Source organism: Anopheles stephensi, chromosome 2 (assembly GCF_013141755.1).
Source record: "Anopheles stephensi strain Indian chromosome 2, UCI_ANSTEP_V1.0, whole genome shotgun sequence".
In the NCBI taxonomy this organism is placed as follows: Eukaryota; Metazoa; Arthropoda; class Insecta; order Diptera; family Culicidae; genus Anopheles; species Anopheles stephensi.
The window spans coordinates 28,883,388-28,899,825 of NC_050202.1; the positions used below are offsets into that span (position 1 = coordinate 28,883,388).

General features: G+C 43.3%; 1 protein-coding gene and 1 non-coding gene across 2 annotated transcripts in view; both read left to right on the forward strand.

Moving 5' to 3' along the window:
• Positions 1 to 2,324: 2,324 nt before the first annotated feature.
• Positions 2,325 to 2,396, forward strand: Trnam-cau. Its single transcript has one exon. It is a non-coding gene; the product is annotated as a tRNA-Met (tRNA).
• Positions 2,397 to 8,557: 6,161 nt separating this feature from the next.
• LOC118506096 (DNA fragmentation factor subunit alpha-like) overlaps positions 8,558 to 16,438 on the forward strand; it is a 33,205-nt gene continuing 25,324 nt past the window's right edge. Inside the window, exon 1 of the mRNA XM_036042780.1 lies at positions 8,558 to 8,960. Coding sequence (XP_035898673.1) covers positions 8,931 to 8,960 — 30 coding nt within the window. The 5' untranslated portion in view covers positions 8,558 to 8,930. The remainder of the gene's footprint in view (positions 8,961 to 16,438) is intronic.

The following is a 16,438-nucleotide window of genomic DNA, read 5'->3' on the forward strand; positions in this document are numbered from 1 at the left end:
AGTGGCGCTAAACGCCGGAGCAAAAGAGATATGGGCTAGTAGTGTTCCTGGGAAAAAAAAACTGTCAGTGAGCAGCGCCGAAAGTAGGTCACTGGAGCTTTACCCAAAAGGCTCGCTGGAAAATTTTCTGTCTGGTAGAGTTTTCTCCACGCGGTCATGAGCACTCTCTTTTGCAGACGACCAACGGTGAGCAGTGGTCCCGTTTGAGCGACTTGCTCACCGCTTCTCGTTGCGAGAAATCAGGGGAACACGAGCTTTCGTGTGAGCTTTTAAAGAAGGTCCTTTTTTAAGAAAAAAGAAGACTTATAAGAATACTTCATGAAGTTATCCCAGTAATGTTAGTGCTGCACACACAAACATACAGACAGACTCATTCATTCGCACGGATACATAGTTGGAAGGAATATTTCCCCGGGACTCTGACTGACGCGTCTTCCTTTATGCTCCTAAACTCGTTATGTACATCGCCACGTGTCTGGTGTCTGATGGCGCGGCGTGTGGGGAGAATAGGATGAATAAAATGCAGGTTCGCTGGTTATCTACACCGCACTGCTCCAGACAACAAAGAAACACCTACTGGCTGCGGGATCCGGTCCGTTGGGCACTGATCTACACCAAACCGGCTAACCGGGTTCGTCTGGTCGGTCCCGTCATCGACCCAAAATGGGGTCATCCGAACCGCGGTTCGGGTAAGAAATAGCTGATAGAAGGATAGAAGAATTATGAGTTTAATCATTGTTTCACAGGTGGAATGTGGTTTATCACAACTCTATGAAAGTTTTTGTTCGGATCTTGTATCACTTTGTCGTATGTTTAAATTTTCCTATTCTCAACCTTTTGCGATTGCGATGGATTGTTTGAAAAATGATCTATTTTCACTTTGTACAATCTCCACCACTTCGGAAGGTCCTGGTCCAAATATCTAAATAAGATACATTCAAATGCCAAATCTTCTCACCGAACCGGGACCGGGTTTGGTAAATTATACTACACGCTCACTTAACCCTTACCTCACTCAACACAAAATCTCGTACCATTCGACGGCCGGCGTATGTTTTGCCGAGCGAGCTCGAGAAAATTGAAAAGAAAATGGAAATGTTTAGTCAGAACAGAGGAGATCGGCACGTTTTCGTGCAATTTTTCCCACTTCCATCTCAACCATTCGCGAAAAAGGACGTCTACTCTATCTCCAGTCTGGTTGGGAGCAACGGACCAGACGAAAATGGCTCGCTGGGTGGAATCACCGCGCCCGGAAACTTCCAAACGTACCACAAATCCACCCAAAACACGGCACGAATGGGGCAAATGATTATTTCGTTTCGGTTTTACCATTTTTGCTTACAAGAATGTTTTGTAAGAGCTTTGGCAAAGAATTTCCAATCATTCCTCTGCCAATATTGTGTACCGTTTGTCAACGGTTTGTTTGATCTCATCTGGTTTCGTTGTTTTGCTTCACGAGTTCCACGAGCTTCGGGGATTCTGGGGTGGGATATTCTTACCTTCGCATCTACAAGCAGCTTATCGGAGCTAAGGTAAAGTAAGGGAAAAGGCGAGAGAGCACAGCCACACATTCCCGTCTAGACAGTTTTAATAAGAAAACAAATGAAAAAGAGCGGACAAGAGATTCAGGCGACAACAACAAGAGCTTTCGCCCCATCTTGAGGAGTCCTGAGACGTTTGCGTCATCAACTTTAAGCAAAGATGGTAAGAGGACTGTGCGATAAAAGGAAGAAGACTTATATTTTCCTACTCTCGGTACGAGTTGCAAAGTAACCGCAACCGTCGGTGAATTCCTCGAACTCGGTACTCTCATTTTCAATTGTTTGGTCAAAGTGGGCTTTTGTTTGGCCCCGAAGCTGGCTATCGTCAGTCGCTACAGTTGCGTTGCTCGGTTTTGTTTGCACAATTCGTTTCGCTTACTGGTGCGGGTTTTCATATTTGCACAGCGACTGCAGACTGGAAACCTACCTCAAAATAGGTTGGATCTTCCGCACCTCCCGGGTTTTCATTTATCCTCCCGGGGCAAACACATGGGACTCCCAGGCAACCTTTTATGACACTTTGTTTTTATATTGGTTCACACACCCACTCTAACATCGGTCAGGATTAACCAGCAGGGTTCAGTGAACGAAGCGAATGTGTTTTTGGGGAGTTTTGAGTCGTCGAACCGGTCGGTTTGGGTGTCCTTTTCCGTTTTCTTGAATTATTTTTCCCATTTACGGTACATCAGGGCCGGTAGTGGTGTGGTATGGTGAATATTTATCCAGCCAACAGAGAGTGTGAGCAAGTGTTTTCGATTGCAATGACAGCTCGTCCTTCAAGCGAGCAGAGTGGCGCAGTGGAAGCGTGCTGGGCCCATAACCCAGAGGTCCGTAGATCGAAACTACGCTCTGCTATGGTGAGGATATATTGAATCCATCTAAATTTTTTTAAATGAAAGCTGGGGACGTTAGACACCACAGCGAACACATTTCCGCTAAAGCATGTTCGCTCGTTATACAATAAATGATGTTAAAACACTTAAAGGAAAACAAAGCTGAAAAATAACTTTTCGTTTGCTCATTGAACTTGAACCATTTTTCATCTAAAATATTTCGCCTTTTTTTGCCGGGTAACAGACTAGGATGAAGAGGAACAGATTTAAAAAAATAAATCAATAACTTTTACATGGCTCTCCTCTCTTTTGCTCATGCTCTGCCTAAATAACTCGCAAGCATCTGTACTTGAAATGATTCAGGGTGTCCCGAGGTTTTTTGATGTGTTGAACAAAATATTTTTGTTCTTGTTTCAGGATGTTTTGACACGTTTTCATGTGTTTTTAATTTTGCGTTCTGATTTTAATTTTATCTTGTATAAAATTTTATTAGCACTTTGAATGACTGCTGAGAAGCCGATTAGTGAATTTATTTAATTTTTTTAATTTTTTTGTTATTCTTTACTATTATTAAAGACAAAGTTTGTAACATATAAACAAATCAGGGTTTACAAATAAATAGGGTAGCTCGTTGGAAGAGACGCTAGTAACGCCGGTCTTCACACGGTAAGTATAAAGTCATGCCCGGACCGTTTCTCTGTTCTTGTGATGGGTGGGGCGATCCGAACCTACTGGATCAGAACCAATCGTAAGTTATTTCCAACGAGTCAACTAGGGGTTGCAGTCAGTTCGGGTCGTCGCTAAAGTTTGAGGAGTTCGGTCTAATTTATGGGTCGTCCCGTAATCGATGCCCTCACGGGCCGATCCGAACCTACGGGACGAACAAGCGTATGCTCTGCTGCATCTACGGTTTGACCCGAATTCATCACAACCACGGGTTGAACTCGATTCCTAAAAGGACGAACTTGACTCCGGATTGATCTGTGAATAGAGTCTTATAGAGACCCATCACTACTCTGTAAACAAGACTGACTATAAACCTTCGAACAAATTAAAGTCAAGAGAAGCCAATAAATGCAGGCAAAGACCTCTAGAAGCTTTGGAGCCAAATACAAATAAAACAAACAAAGATTTTTTAGTACAGTTTTACTAAAGGTGGATAGCATAAAAAATTATTAAATTTAACTAACAGTACTTTTTTTTAATATTGCAGCGATTTAAAAAATATTAAATAGGATACGATCGTAATAATTGATTTTCAGTTTTGGATTTTAGAATGGGTTGGATCGAAGGCTGGATTTTGGAATGGAATGGAATGAATTTTAGAATGAGTGAAGGAAACATCTCCACTCTAAATACCTGTCGCGAAGGACGAAGCTGGGACTGTACAGAACTTTTATAGTCCCAGTACTCACATACGCCTCTGAGACATGGACTCAGTCCAAAACTGACGAAGCCGCCTTAGCCGCGTTCGAGAGGAAGATGCTCAGAAGGATTTATGGCCCCGTATGTGTGGAAGGGCAATGGAGGAGCCGCTACAATGCCGAGCTCTACGAGCTGTACGATGATCTCACCGTCGTGCAGCGAATTAGACTCGCCAGGCTCCGGTGGGCTGATCACGTCATGAGAATGACACCGGACGTTCCAGCCCGTAAAGTCCTTTTAGGCAGTCAACACCGGATAGAGGACACGTGGTAGGCCCAAATTGAGATGGAGTGGTGGCGTTGATGCGTCCGCCAGAACGGCTGGGATAACGTATTGGCAGACGACGGCACTAAACCGTGAGCAGTATCGAGGATTGTTGCAGAAGGCCAAGACCGCAAAGCGGTTGTAGCGCCTGATAAGGAGGAAGGAAAGGATCGAATGCTTCTCTATCAGTACGATAGATCTTTTGCCTATTTAAATAATGTTAGAAATACTTATCTGGACGGTTTATCCTATCACTCTAAAAACTCCAAAAAATATAAAATATATGGGATCGCATTAAAAAAATCTCGGGAGGAGAACAAAGATAGCTAAGAACGAGTCAACAAACCATGGGAAAGCGTTAAAATGTACCCAGAAAAACGTTTGTCCCAAATCGCAATTATAGCTGCACAGCATGACTACGGTGGTGAAATCAATCAAAAAACGATATTTCCCACCAAAATTTCAATTATTATGCTTACTTATAAAATTTAACCCAAAAAATAGTACAATATGCTATCAAATTATATCCTCCGCCAAAAAAAAAAACACTTTTTTCTCGCTCTCTTATTCAAACCATCATTCAATCGAATCGATCGAAGCTGCCAATAGCACATAAATTGAAAAGGCTTTTCACGGTGCTTGGCAAATATTAAGTGGCGAGAAGGGGAAGGGGGCAAATTTTCCGTACCATTCACAGCAACACCAGCATCATTCATCGTGCCACCATCTCAGCCCGGCATAATAATTCTATTCCGTTCGACTTTTCCGTGTGAAGCGTGAAGCTTGAGCCCAGCTGCATCAATTCAATGCGAACATTTCCTTTCGTACCGAGGGTGGAAGAACGGCCCGGCAGAAGGTCAAATGATAAATCAGAGCATATTTTATGCAAATGCTATCCAGTTGGCCGGGAATCCTCACACATACACCCAGCAAACGTGGTAAGGATTTAATGGGTGGGGGAGGTGAATCCCGTTCTGGTGGGTGGGTTTTGAAAGTAAAATGTTTGTACTTGCATCCACAGACCATCTTCTGCATCCAGCTGAAAGCTGTTGAAACTACATTACTTCCACGTCCCAACACAACATCAAATGCCAAAATGTTGTACCATCCAACCTCCAAACTAGTTCAAAAACCAAATCAACCAAGATCAAAGTCGATTGGATTCTTCCTCCCTTAGTACTTTTACCCATCCGAATCTTGGTGGTGCACCACAACCAGGACCTTCACAACTCATCTCGTGTCGCGGGAGGTTGAAATAAGGACACTCTTTTGTTCTCGCCAACGCTGACAAACGGACAAGACAAACTTTCTAGACGTGGGTCGTGTGATTTGCCCATTCCATCGCAAACCCGAACGCTTAATTTAATTTACGCTCCGATCTGCCGATGCTCCGGCTCATCAGAACCCCGTCCAAAATGGTGGTGAAGTGGAACTATGAACTCGCGTAACCTTTTTTTGTGTGTGTGCGCGCCTGCTTATGTACCGTCCGGGCGCGATGATGAGCATCGCGAGGACCGTTGCAGACGCCACCGAATATGGTTCATTGAGCAATCTGTGCAGTCTGGATGGACTTTGTTCGTTCGTGTGTGTGTCCTATACCCGATACGATGGTCATGGCTGAAGTTGCGCTTTGAGCACGTCCTGCCACAACTTTATGCAACGTGAGGATCCGTCTGGGAATCTGGTCCCACACATTCCTTCTTGCGAGTAAGCCCGAGACATTGTACTACTTTTTCTTATTGCAACAACCTTATGTATCTGATATAGAAGCAAAGTTTCTGCACCTAAGCACTCTAGTTGGCTTAAGTATGTTGAATCGATGAAAAGTTTTATTTGATTGCCACTTATCCTAAGCAAAATTGCGAAGTCATTTGAATGGCAGCTATGACAACCGAACGGCATCACGTTCGAGATGTTTAATGAGATAAGTTTTTCTTCACAAAAATTATGTTTAATTTAGTATAATCTTTTGTATCTGAATGAAATCTAATAAAAATGGCACTCCAATAAAGCTCATTCCATCTGAATGCTGTCTGTCTATCAGCTCCTTTAGCGATCACTTGCAGCAGCAACCGACCGTATGCACCGCCGACACTTCTCACTACGACCAAGGTTGCTTGCGTGCACTTTACCCAGCGCTGACATTATATCCTCTCCACAGAAGGTAAGTATGTGAAGTTGTCCTTCACACGGTGCGATTTGTTCATCGCATCAGAAAATGGCACAGTTTTCCGCAAATGGTCATAAAACGGTGACCGCTTATGCGCTCCATTGCGAGCTGGTTGTACCGGACGGGAATGGAACGCTTTTTTATTCCTATACGATTCAATTGTCGGGAAGCGAGAGGGTGCACGCGAAAAACTGCATCGGCACGTGTTGAAAGAAGCTTTTCACCCGGGGTATGTTGGAAAAAGTGAAGGAGAAGTAAGAGTTTCTCACACTTTCTCGCACTCTCACTCGCTCTCACTCCGGCGGTTAGCTCACGGTCCTTCTCACTATCGTGAACTGTTTTCTCATCGTGATGATGCTCATTTAAAATCGAGAGAGAGAGAGACATGGTCAGAAGCTGTCCAAGTGGGCAAAAATGGTTTAAATTTGATGTTAAAAGGCGTTTCTGATTCTGATTTGATTAGAAATAACCAGCAGAATGAATTATCCAAGACTTCATGTTGGGGGATGATTTTTTGAGTTATCTTCAGAAAGTCATTATATACATCATTTGTTTGAGGCTTCTTTTGTGGCAGCAACTATTAAAAAGATATAACAACCGATGTAATTAATCGGGTTGACTATTAAGAAGTCAACCCTGCGATCGTGCTGTCAATAGAAACAACAGTATGAGGAAATTTATCTTCCCAAAATAATTGTTTTAACGAACAAAGGTGGAACAGAATAGAACATTTGAAGTTGGAATACAAACAAGAGCTTTAAGACATGGACTTTGTCCAAAATTGACATCTTTTAACATGCAATAGGATGATGCCTATACCAATTTTTCGACCCCGAATGTCTAGAAGAACAATGGAGCAGTCGCTATAATGGTGATACTCGTTAGGTTCCGGTGGGTTATTCATGTCATGCGAATGGCACCGTACGATCCAGCGTATAAAATCTTTTTAGAGCCAAATGTTGTGTTTCAATATTTCAGTTTCGCGATTTCGAGGAATTTCTGTAATTAGCCAACAGATGGACCCATTACAATGACCACTGTTATGATGTGTACAATGAACTGAATATTGGTTAGAACATGACAATAACACCGGACGACCCAGATTGTCCTCAAGGGTAAAGGAAACGTCATGCGAAGTTTAGATAAACAACTTTAAATATTTAAGTATCTTTCACTTTGGAATAAAACCTTGCAGACGGATATTATCTTACAGAAAAACCTATCTCACAGATGGCGACCTTCTACTATGAGAAAACGAAAGTATGGTGCGTTATTAAAAATCTCGGAAGAGCTAGAAGATCCAAGAATTATGTCATCGAGGTAAGGAAGAGGCATGAACAACATCTCCAGCACATGGTCATAAAACGACAGGGTAACGTTAGCTGCAATTGCGTCGGCATCGTAATGTAATGCTACGCTTATGACGACATTAACAGACCTCCTACACTAGCCGACGGATCGGCAAGGATCAAACGTATCGGCATACCTAGGCGTTAGGATGAGGAAGATCGATGTAATTTGACTTTGTAATTCAAATCTGAACGGAGAAGCTTGTGCGTTTCATCAGTAGGGTTTCTTTTACAGATCCGGGAAAGTTTCATCTTTGACTTCCCTACGGACGTTGGTCCCGCACTTCTTTAGTGTTTCCGCACTCCGTCGAAAGAATTAGGCGAAACTAGCCAGCTTCGGTCCACGGTTAAATACTTTTCCTGATCATCCAGGAAAAAGGCTTGACCCGCTTGACCGCTAAAACTGGTCTTTCCCGTTCCGGCGTTAAAAACTGCTCCTGGTTATCCAGGAAAAAAGGTTAACCGTCCGATTCTAACAAAGGCGATTCTAACAAAGGAAAAGGAATCTGCGCGAAGGGTTCCCGAATCGACCATTCCTTCGCGTGGTCGGTTCAACAACGGTTCGTTATCGAACTCACAAGACGACTGCTGCAGCTAATTGCCCATAGCGCTTAGGCCGTTAAGCTGTTGAGCGCCGGATATGTAAGTAAAGCAAAATTGTTGAGGAATTGCTGGGTTAAAATACATAAAAATACACAACTGTTTGTCAAGTATTTTTTAATCTACCAAAACTCTAGTTCAATTGATTCTAAAAACAATTCTCGACTCAGCGATAGATAATTTCCACAAGCTGATTCGCATGGCAACTGGCTACATGGGTATGCAATTGTTTGCAAACAACAACTCCGCGAGAGCAGCCGATGAGTTTCTCACGCAAGAAGAATTGCTCTCCCATTCGCAACGCGTTATTGCTCTCTCACCCAAAAGGTGGAGCCCTCGCGACGAATCATGCAACTCACGCGGTTTTTATCTCGCATTGCTCACAGCGTATTCAGTTCGCGCGGTCGTGTTTGTTGTTTGCAGCCAGCCAGCCAGCTGTCAAAAAAGAGGTGCGCTGGTTTTGCTTCTGTTTGTGGTGTTTTTGCGTGAAGTTTTCGCTACCAGCGGGCAAGTTTCATTCCGTCTGCTATTGACGGCTGCGTGTGTGTGTGTTCCCATTTGTGTGGTGATCAAATTGTAACAAAGTGCACGCTGCACTGTCGTCTGTCTGTGATATAAAGAATAACTTTCTGCCGCATACAGTGCCAGGCCGCACTTGTTCATCGTCTTACCGACGCCGTTGCTGCACGCACGCACCCATACACACGCACTCACACATATCGCGCAACGCTCGCATCACCCGGAAACCATGGAGGAGGACAACAAAAAGCCATACAAGGTAAGAAAACAATAGGGGCAAGAGTCCTTCGTTAGACCGAACCAGCCCCAAACAGATTGCAGTTGATAGCACGCTAAAATGAGAACACCTTCGCTGTGCTGTGTATGAAGGATACGCTGCAATTTGCTGTGCTGCGTCCCCATTATGCATTCTACCGTCGTCGTCATCTCGCGTCTCGCTCCTCAGTTTCAATGACACGATCCGGAGTACGAGCGTCCGCGGAAGGAATTTAGTGCTTGTGGAAGGAAATAATCTTTTCTTCTCGCGTCGGAAGCTTTACTGACCCGCTTTTCTGAGCGCGGTCGAGGAGTACTCCGGCACTTGGGCCGGAAGGTTGTGTGTGGTGGCATTAAGGGAAAGTGAACGTGCCAAGGGATGGTGCTGCATCTCAAGCACTTCTTGCGCACGAAGGATGGAAGGACAAGATTTGTTTGCTTGAGCTGTATGGCTCAAGGTGGCCGCCCCCTTTATTAGACTTTATTATTCGGAGGCGGGCGTACACTATTCAAAATATGAGACAAGAGTACTCGTATTTGCAAATTATTTAGCGTTCTTTTGTTTCCTGTGCCTGGGTAAAGTTATCTGGGATGACCCATTAGCGGAAAAGAAGCTTAACATAATAAAGAGGAAATGTTTTGATGTTGTGAACTTCAAAAAGACTATTTAAATCTAATACTTATTCAGTTGCATTAACCCTTAACTGTGTTTTTTATCCTAATGATTTTTTTATTACTTTGATAAAGATAAAAAAATAGTAATCATGTTTACTCATAGTTTAACTAATGAAAAACATTTGTTCTATTTTATTAACATAAATGTTGTCTATCTATCTAGAAAGATTTCTTGTTAATTAATATATTTATGTTGAAATTCAGATTCAACATCAGACAAGGACCGAAGAACTAAATGTGAAAATGTTTAAATTCTGATAAGATACTACTAAATTCAAACACTTTGATACCACTTTGATTTGATTTATCACAACAGCAGGACTGCTTCATAATGACGTGAAATCTGTCCAAAGTCCAATACGGCCGGTAGAACATGACACACATTTAAGGCAAAAATAAGAAGCACTACAGGGTTTTACGGTTTTTTTTTTAACGTTTTCACGAATAATTTTGAGCATTTTGGTTTTTAAGGTTTACATATACAATTTTGTTTGGGTGACAAACTTTTTGCCCAAAGGTCCAACTTTTGAAATTGCTGGAAAAAATGTTTGATTTGTTTCTTTTTAAAATAAATCATTAATTGAGTAGAGATTTGTCTATTATTTTTGCATATTTTTGAATATAATTTTTATTCTCTGTTTTCTGAAAAATTTTGTTTGTGAAATAAATTTTCAAAAAAATATCAAAGAAGATTTTTTTTTACAAAAGGAACAAAAGGAAGAACTAAATTTAGTTACTAAAAAGAACATAGCTATTTAACATATGTTTTTTTATATTCAAAAATATTTGGAAAACCTAGAAAAGATGTGAAGAAATAACTAAAATGCCCGGGTATTTTAACATAAAATAAAACATAGGAACAAAACCTTAAATATTTGGCGCACTGCCAAAAACCATGGAATTCTTCTTCTCCCTTGACACTACAACAGCGAGAGGTCTCGGCCTGCCATTTTTTGATTTTCTGTGACTTGATTATACCCGTAGCAAAGAAGTCAACCCTGCGTACGGGTAGGCGGGTCTGGATGGGATTTGAACCCCGGTCCTGCCGTGTGAAGACCGGCGCCGTTATCGCCTCGGCAACCGGACCGCCCCAAACCATGGAACCATGGAACCCTGTACCTCAACGTTTAATATTTTTAAAACTTCACTAGCCCTTTGATCACTGGAGCTTGTGTCTTGAGTAGAGCATTAACTCACACTCACCATATAAAAAAATATAAATATACAAATAAACCCGCCGTAATTCAGCATCAATCTATGTAACACATCAATCATCTAAAGTGTTTCGTACTTATTTCGCCGTATTTCTGGAACTGTTTTCCTAAAAACAGCAAAAAGCTCGTAAAATGTTATCCCATTGGAATATTTCGTTTTTTTTTTGTGCACGTCTCCTTCAACCACGAAAAACTCGGTACCATGCAGCCGGAAAAATTTCTTCCCCTACAACAACACGTGGCATTCGCAACCGAACCGTAAATGAACACATTTTTATTTACTTTACTCGCTTACCGCTTACCGCAACAGCACAGCACAGCTCACACCGGCACACTGAAAGTTTCGACCCATAACGATGAGAAAACCTTTTGCGCCACTGGTGTACATTACCGGCATGCGTTTCGTTGCCGACTGGCAGGCAAACACCGAAAGAGTTTCCTTCCAGAAAGGCGAGAGCTTTAATTTAAAGTGGCATTACACATTTGTAAGAATTCTGCGTTTGAAAGTTATGGATGGTGGAATGTGTCGGCACTTGTTTCAATGCGCATCCCTTGTGTTCTCGATATGCCGTGTTTATTCCGATTAATCGTAAAAGCAGCAACTTTTGTTTCGAGTACTGAAAGTTCTTGATAGCCTGATGGTACATAATACTCTCTCAAATATTAGTCTGACACAAAAAAAAGAAGTTATTCTTAATGGAAAGGATCGGTGTAGCGCTGACAACATTTTGAAGTACAAACAGACGCCATCATGGCGGTGTGTGTGTATCCATTTCAATGAGGTGATAAAAAGGTTTAAAAAAGCCTAACAACGTCAACCATCTGCAAGTAGCCGGAGCTAAACCAGGCAACTTTTTGACCTTTAAAGAAATTGAACGTACAAGACTGCTCTGCCACGCGCGGCACAGTCCAAGGACAGGCGTAGACGATCTGTGCGTAGGCTGGTCCTATGAGAAAAGGACATTGCACCGCGACGGCCACCCAGTTTTTCTTCACCAGACATACCGTCAACACACCACGCCCGGCATGCCAGAATTGTTCCAAGAATGCTGGTCCTCCCCCCCCTCCCCCCCCTCTCCCCTCGTTGAGCAGAATTGATTCTTCATTCATGAAATACCAGCAAAGCGCGTTGGCGTCGCTCGACTCGAACCGTTTTTCACAATTGAAATAAATATTGTGTTGCTCGCACGAAACGGTCGCTGAATGGGCCGTTCACATTTTCCGCATAAATCACTGGCACAATCAATTGCTTTCCTTCCGCTAGCTCAAGCTTCCTGATGGGATGGCTGGCTGGTCTGAGCTTTGATGAGGTTTCCTCGGGAAGGAAAATCAAACGATGAATAAATTATGCCACCGATCGTGTGCACCTTAAGAGTGTGTACATTGATTACGGCACGATTAAGCGGAATTTCTATTGATTGACACGCGTTTAGCGTTTTAATGAAAAGTTTGTGACAAACGTGGTTGATTCGGTTGCGAGAACCCTGTTGAGTTTCTTGATAAAAAATATTTTATCGAAGTTGTTTTAAGGACTTTAAATAATATAGCATTTTTCCTAAAATGCTCCTCTGTTCCGACGAATTTAAAGGCGAAAACCCCGTAACGCAGTACAAATCCTACTCGCAAGCTAACCGCAACCTCATTGAACATTCAAATTGGCTTCCTTTACCCCGTACTTTCAAGCGAGATCTCCACAATTATATCCTCCTTCTTCCGCATCCACTCGAGACATCGAAAAACCCTGGCCCAAAAACCCCACAAAAACCTTGACTTCGATCCATCAGCGGAAAATCTCCCCTCGAAAAACCCAAAACCCTTCAAAGTCGGACCCCTGAGCTGATGAAAAGGTTGTGCGACAAAGCTGTCACTGACGCGTCTCATTTGCATCCTCCTCTATAGGTTATGCTGGGTTCGAGTTTAGTGGAGGATAAGAGAAGTAAAGGAGAGGAAAAAGGAGGGATAGTAAAACGCTTTTCGGAGGCCACCTTGTCCAAACAACCGTCATAGCCATCATCATCATCAGCGGTCGTCATGATCCTGACCCGCGTCGTGTCTATTACCTCGGTAGATGATGGAAGATCCCGGCTAAGGGTTACACATCCTCGTGGACACATTTCGGTCTGCCATAATAGTGTCCCCTGCAGTGGCTGCCTTCCTGTCCCTTCCTGGTTGTGCCCCAGCATAGAAGAGTGCTGGTTGATGGTTGATGGATCTCGATAGGACCGTCCATGTTTATGTGGGAAGAAAGGCTTTATGTTTCCATTAAAATCCCCGAGCGCTACTAAAAACGGTAAGCCAACAAGCCATAGTGCACGGTTGCCTTTATTTTCCTCGGTTTGGCTAGGTTAGTCACCACCTGTCACCAGTGTAGGTGGAAGCAGGGCACGAAATATGCCTCCATGGCGGGGTATTTACTCCAGGTTGTCACGGTGTCACACTCACACGCCGTAGACACCACTGCAAGATAGCTTTTTGACTTGTACTATTTTTGGCTTTTCTTGTCTGTTCGTACCGAGCCCAACAAACCCTCAAAAGCTCGAACGGAAAGGCAAAAGAAAAATCAATTTCGTCTTTAACGAACCAAAGTAATGGCACTGTCAGGATTTTGCCAACTGTCTAATAATACAGTTTAGACAGTTCTCGAAGCTCTCGAAGGATTCAGAAGAATTCACAATCAATGGCAGAGTCCCCCACCAGCGGCAGAGATATAAATGGAACATAAACGAAACAGACAGCCCAAGGTAACAACTTTTCTCCGCAATAAAACCAATAATGCCACACATGCCTTACGCATTGCACAGGGTTGGTTACAGTGAGTTTGGAGTTTGGAGTTTTTCTTTTCTCTTCGATTCGCCTCCTCAATTCTCGAACTGGCCTGTTTACCGATGTGGGGAAGAAACCCCGTTGTGGAGATATTAATTGAGCTTCGCGTGCGTCATTGGCTGTTCGTAACAAAACCGCACCAACACCGACTATTTGTTGCGGTTTGTTTGGGCGCTAGAACTGCTGCTGCGCGTAAGCCAAACCGCATCCCATCAGTTGGCTGCACTACACGCACTGATACTCGGGCGCCCGGCTGCAGTGACGCTTTTCCTCCGTAGCTCGCCTTCAGCTAAATCACCGGAAGGTTGGGAGGAAAATCATACCTTCCATCGCAGTGACACAAGCACAGTGGTACGAGCTCCTGATGAGTTGATTGATCGTTTGTTTCCTTGTTAAAAAATACTGTAAAGTCATCTGATGCTCGGTTTGGATCAGCTCGGAGAATCTGCAGCACCGCTTGGCGTGCAACCGGACGGAATAAAACCATGAATCGGCGAAACGCAAGTCGGAAATTGCTTTTTTCTATCAACGAGCTTCTCCATTTTGTGTCCATTGCTCGCGGCGAACTAGAGAACCAGATTCGTTTTTATGTTGTTGTTGTTGCCGCTTGGGTACTATTTACTTTCCACCGGACTTCCGCTGTCTGGCTTTTCTGCCTCCAGCAATGGATCAGCAATAATGAGCACTGCAGTAATATTCCGCGTCGCGAATAGTGATATACGATCCGGAAAGGGGCTTAAGGAACGCTGGAGTGGACCCAGCTGGGCAGCTGAAACATTCGTCCGTAAAGCGAGATTATACCACCGATTATAACACGTACGATTGGGTTTTGTCTGTGTCGTGGGGAGAGAGAAAAAAAGATTAAAACAACTAGATTCCCCTACAGAGACCGTTCCCGGATTATGCTTTGGATATTGGTTTTGCGATAGAGCAGCAAAAAATCCGCTCTGCTTTGTTCCTATCGTGAATTCACAGTCCAATATCGCGATGAAAAAAAAATCATCCCAGCTCTGAGGTTGAACATTGGTCCACTCGAGATTCGTCTTTTGAGTGTGCCGTTGGTTAAGGGCTTTGACGTCCGAAAAATCCTAACAAGGGCTCAATCCCGGTACATCGCTTATTTCTCACGCTCCCTCTCTCTCTCTCGCTCTCGCTCTCTCGAACCTCTTATCAAACAAATCTGTCCAGTCAAACCATCTACCGGGAAGGCTACGTGTTCGATTCGGGCGAAATGCTTCATGCCTTCCAGTTGAGTAAATATTTGCCACGGTAAACATCCGCCATTCCTGTGCGTACTTGCCTTTATGGGCGGTGGATTCCGGGGATCGGGGGGCCATTCAATGGTCATCCTCAAAACATGGTGAAGGACTATTTTTTTCTGGCTAGAAAGCACTCACGCTGTTTGTTAGCATTACCGGTGTCCTGTTTCGATTTTGGACGATTCGGAGGACAACTCCATGTATGCTGGTAGGTATGCTTTACCAGTTAGCGTGTAGAACATTAGGACATATACTTTAATCGGACAAAGGGAAAATCTCTATTGCGTTTGTTGTAAAATATATTTTTGTAAAACAGTAGCCCTCAGTGTTTCATATGATTGGTCAACATGTTTATTTCGTTTGTTTCTCAGTATCTTTAGGGCCAAAGATAAATTTCATATGAGATACGTCTATACACATCTGGAGGCGCCCAGTACTTCATTAAGTAGGCAAATGATATATGCATTATAAACACTACGGAGCCTTAGTTAAGCTACAAAAAATAGCAAAATAGGATAAATTAATTTAAAAACTAAAAAAGTCTTTATCAAAAAGTAGTAGTAGAAGCAAAAACTACCAATATTTCAGATAAAAAATTCTCAGAGTCTTTTGCGACCATCAAGGATCTGCGCCAGGAAAATGGGCTTGCTTGCCTTCTTTTCAATCTGGCACTGGCGAGAGCCATCCGTGACTCCAAAGAAGAAACTTCGAGGACCATTTCTTTCTTGGCACTACAACCTCGAATTGTCTCGGCTTGCTTGCCACTTCTAGCACTCTGTGACTTAATTTTACCCACAGCAAGGTTCCCTGCGGTCTCTGATGGGATTTGAACCCCGGTCCTGTCGTGTGAAGACCGGCACAGCTGTCGCCTTAGCCACCAGAAAGCCAGTCAATCCAGATCCTGGTAAAAGCTTATGACACATACATCATTGGGTTGAAGTTCTCCTTTGAAGCAGACGCTTAAGAAAAAATCCAGGAAACTGCACATAACATCAGGATAAAGATTAACGAGAAGCAAAGCCAAACCATCAGCGGCCCTCCTGATTTACGCAGGGGTGATACACCCATATACCGCCCCTTTGAAGTCGTTCAAAACATTGCCTATCTGAGGGCAAAAGTTAGCACCGACAACAGTATTGACGTTGAAAAACGCACAAGAGTGGTGATTGCTAACCGGTCTTTATACAGCATGTGGAAACTTCTCTCACCTGTCGCGAAAGACAAAGTTGGGACTGTGCAGATCATTTATAGTCCCAGTACTCACTTTCGCCTCTGAGACATGGACTCTGTCCAAAACTGGAGAAACTCCTTTTCAGCCTCGAGAGGAAAATGCTCAGAAGGATTGTTGAGTTCCGTATGTGTAGAAGGATTATGAAGCATTCGCTTCAACGACAAGCTATACGCAAAATACGGTGATCTCACCATTGTCTAGTGAATTAAGCTCTATGGGCTCCGGTGGGCTGGGGCATTTTTGCAGCAGACCAGGACGACGAAGGAGTTGTAGCGCATGA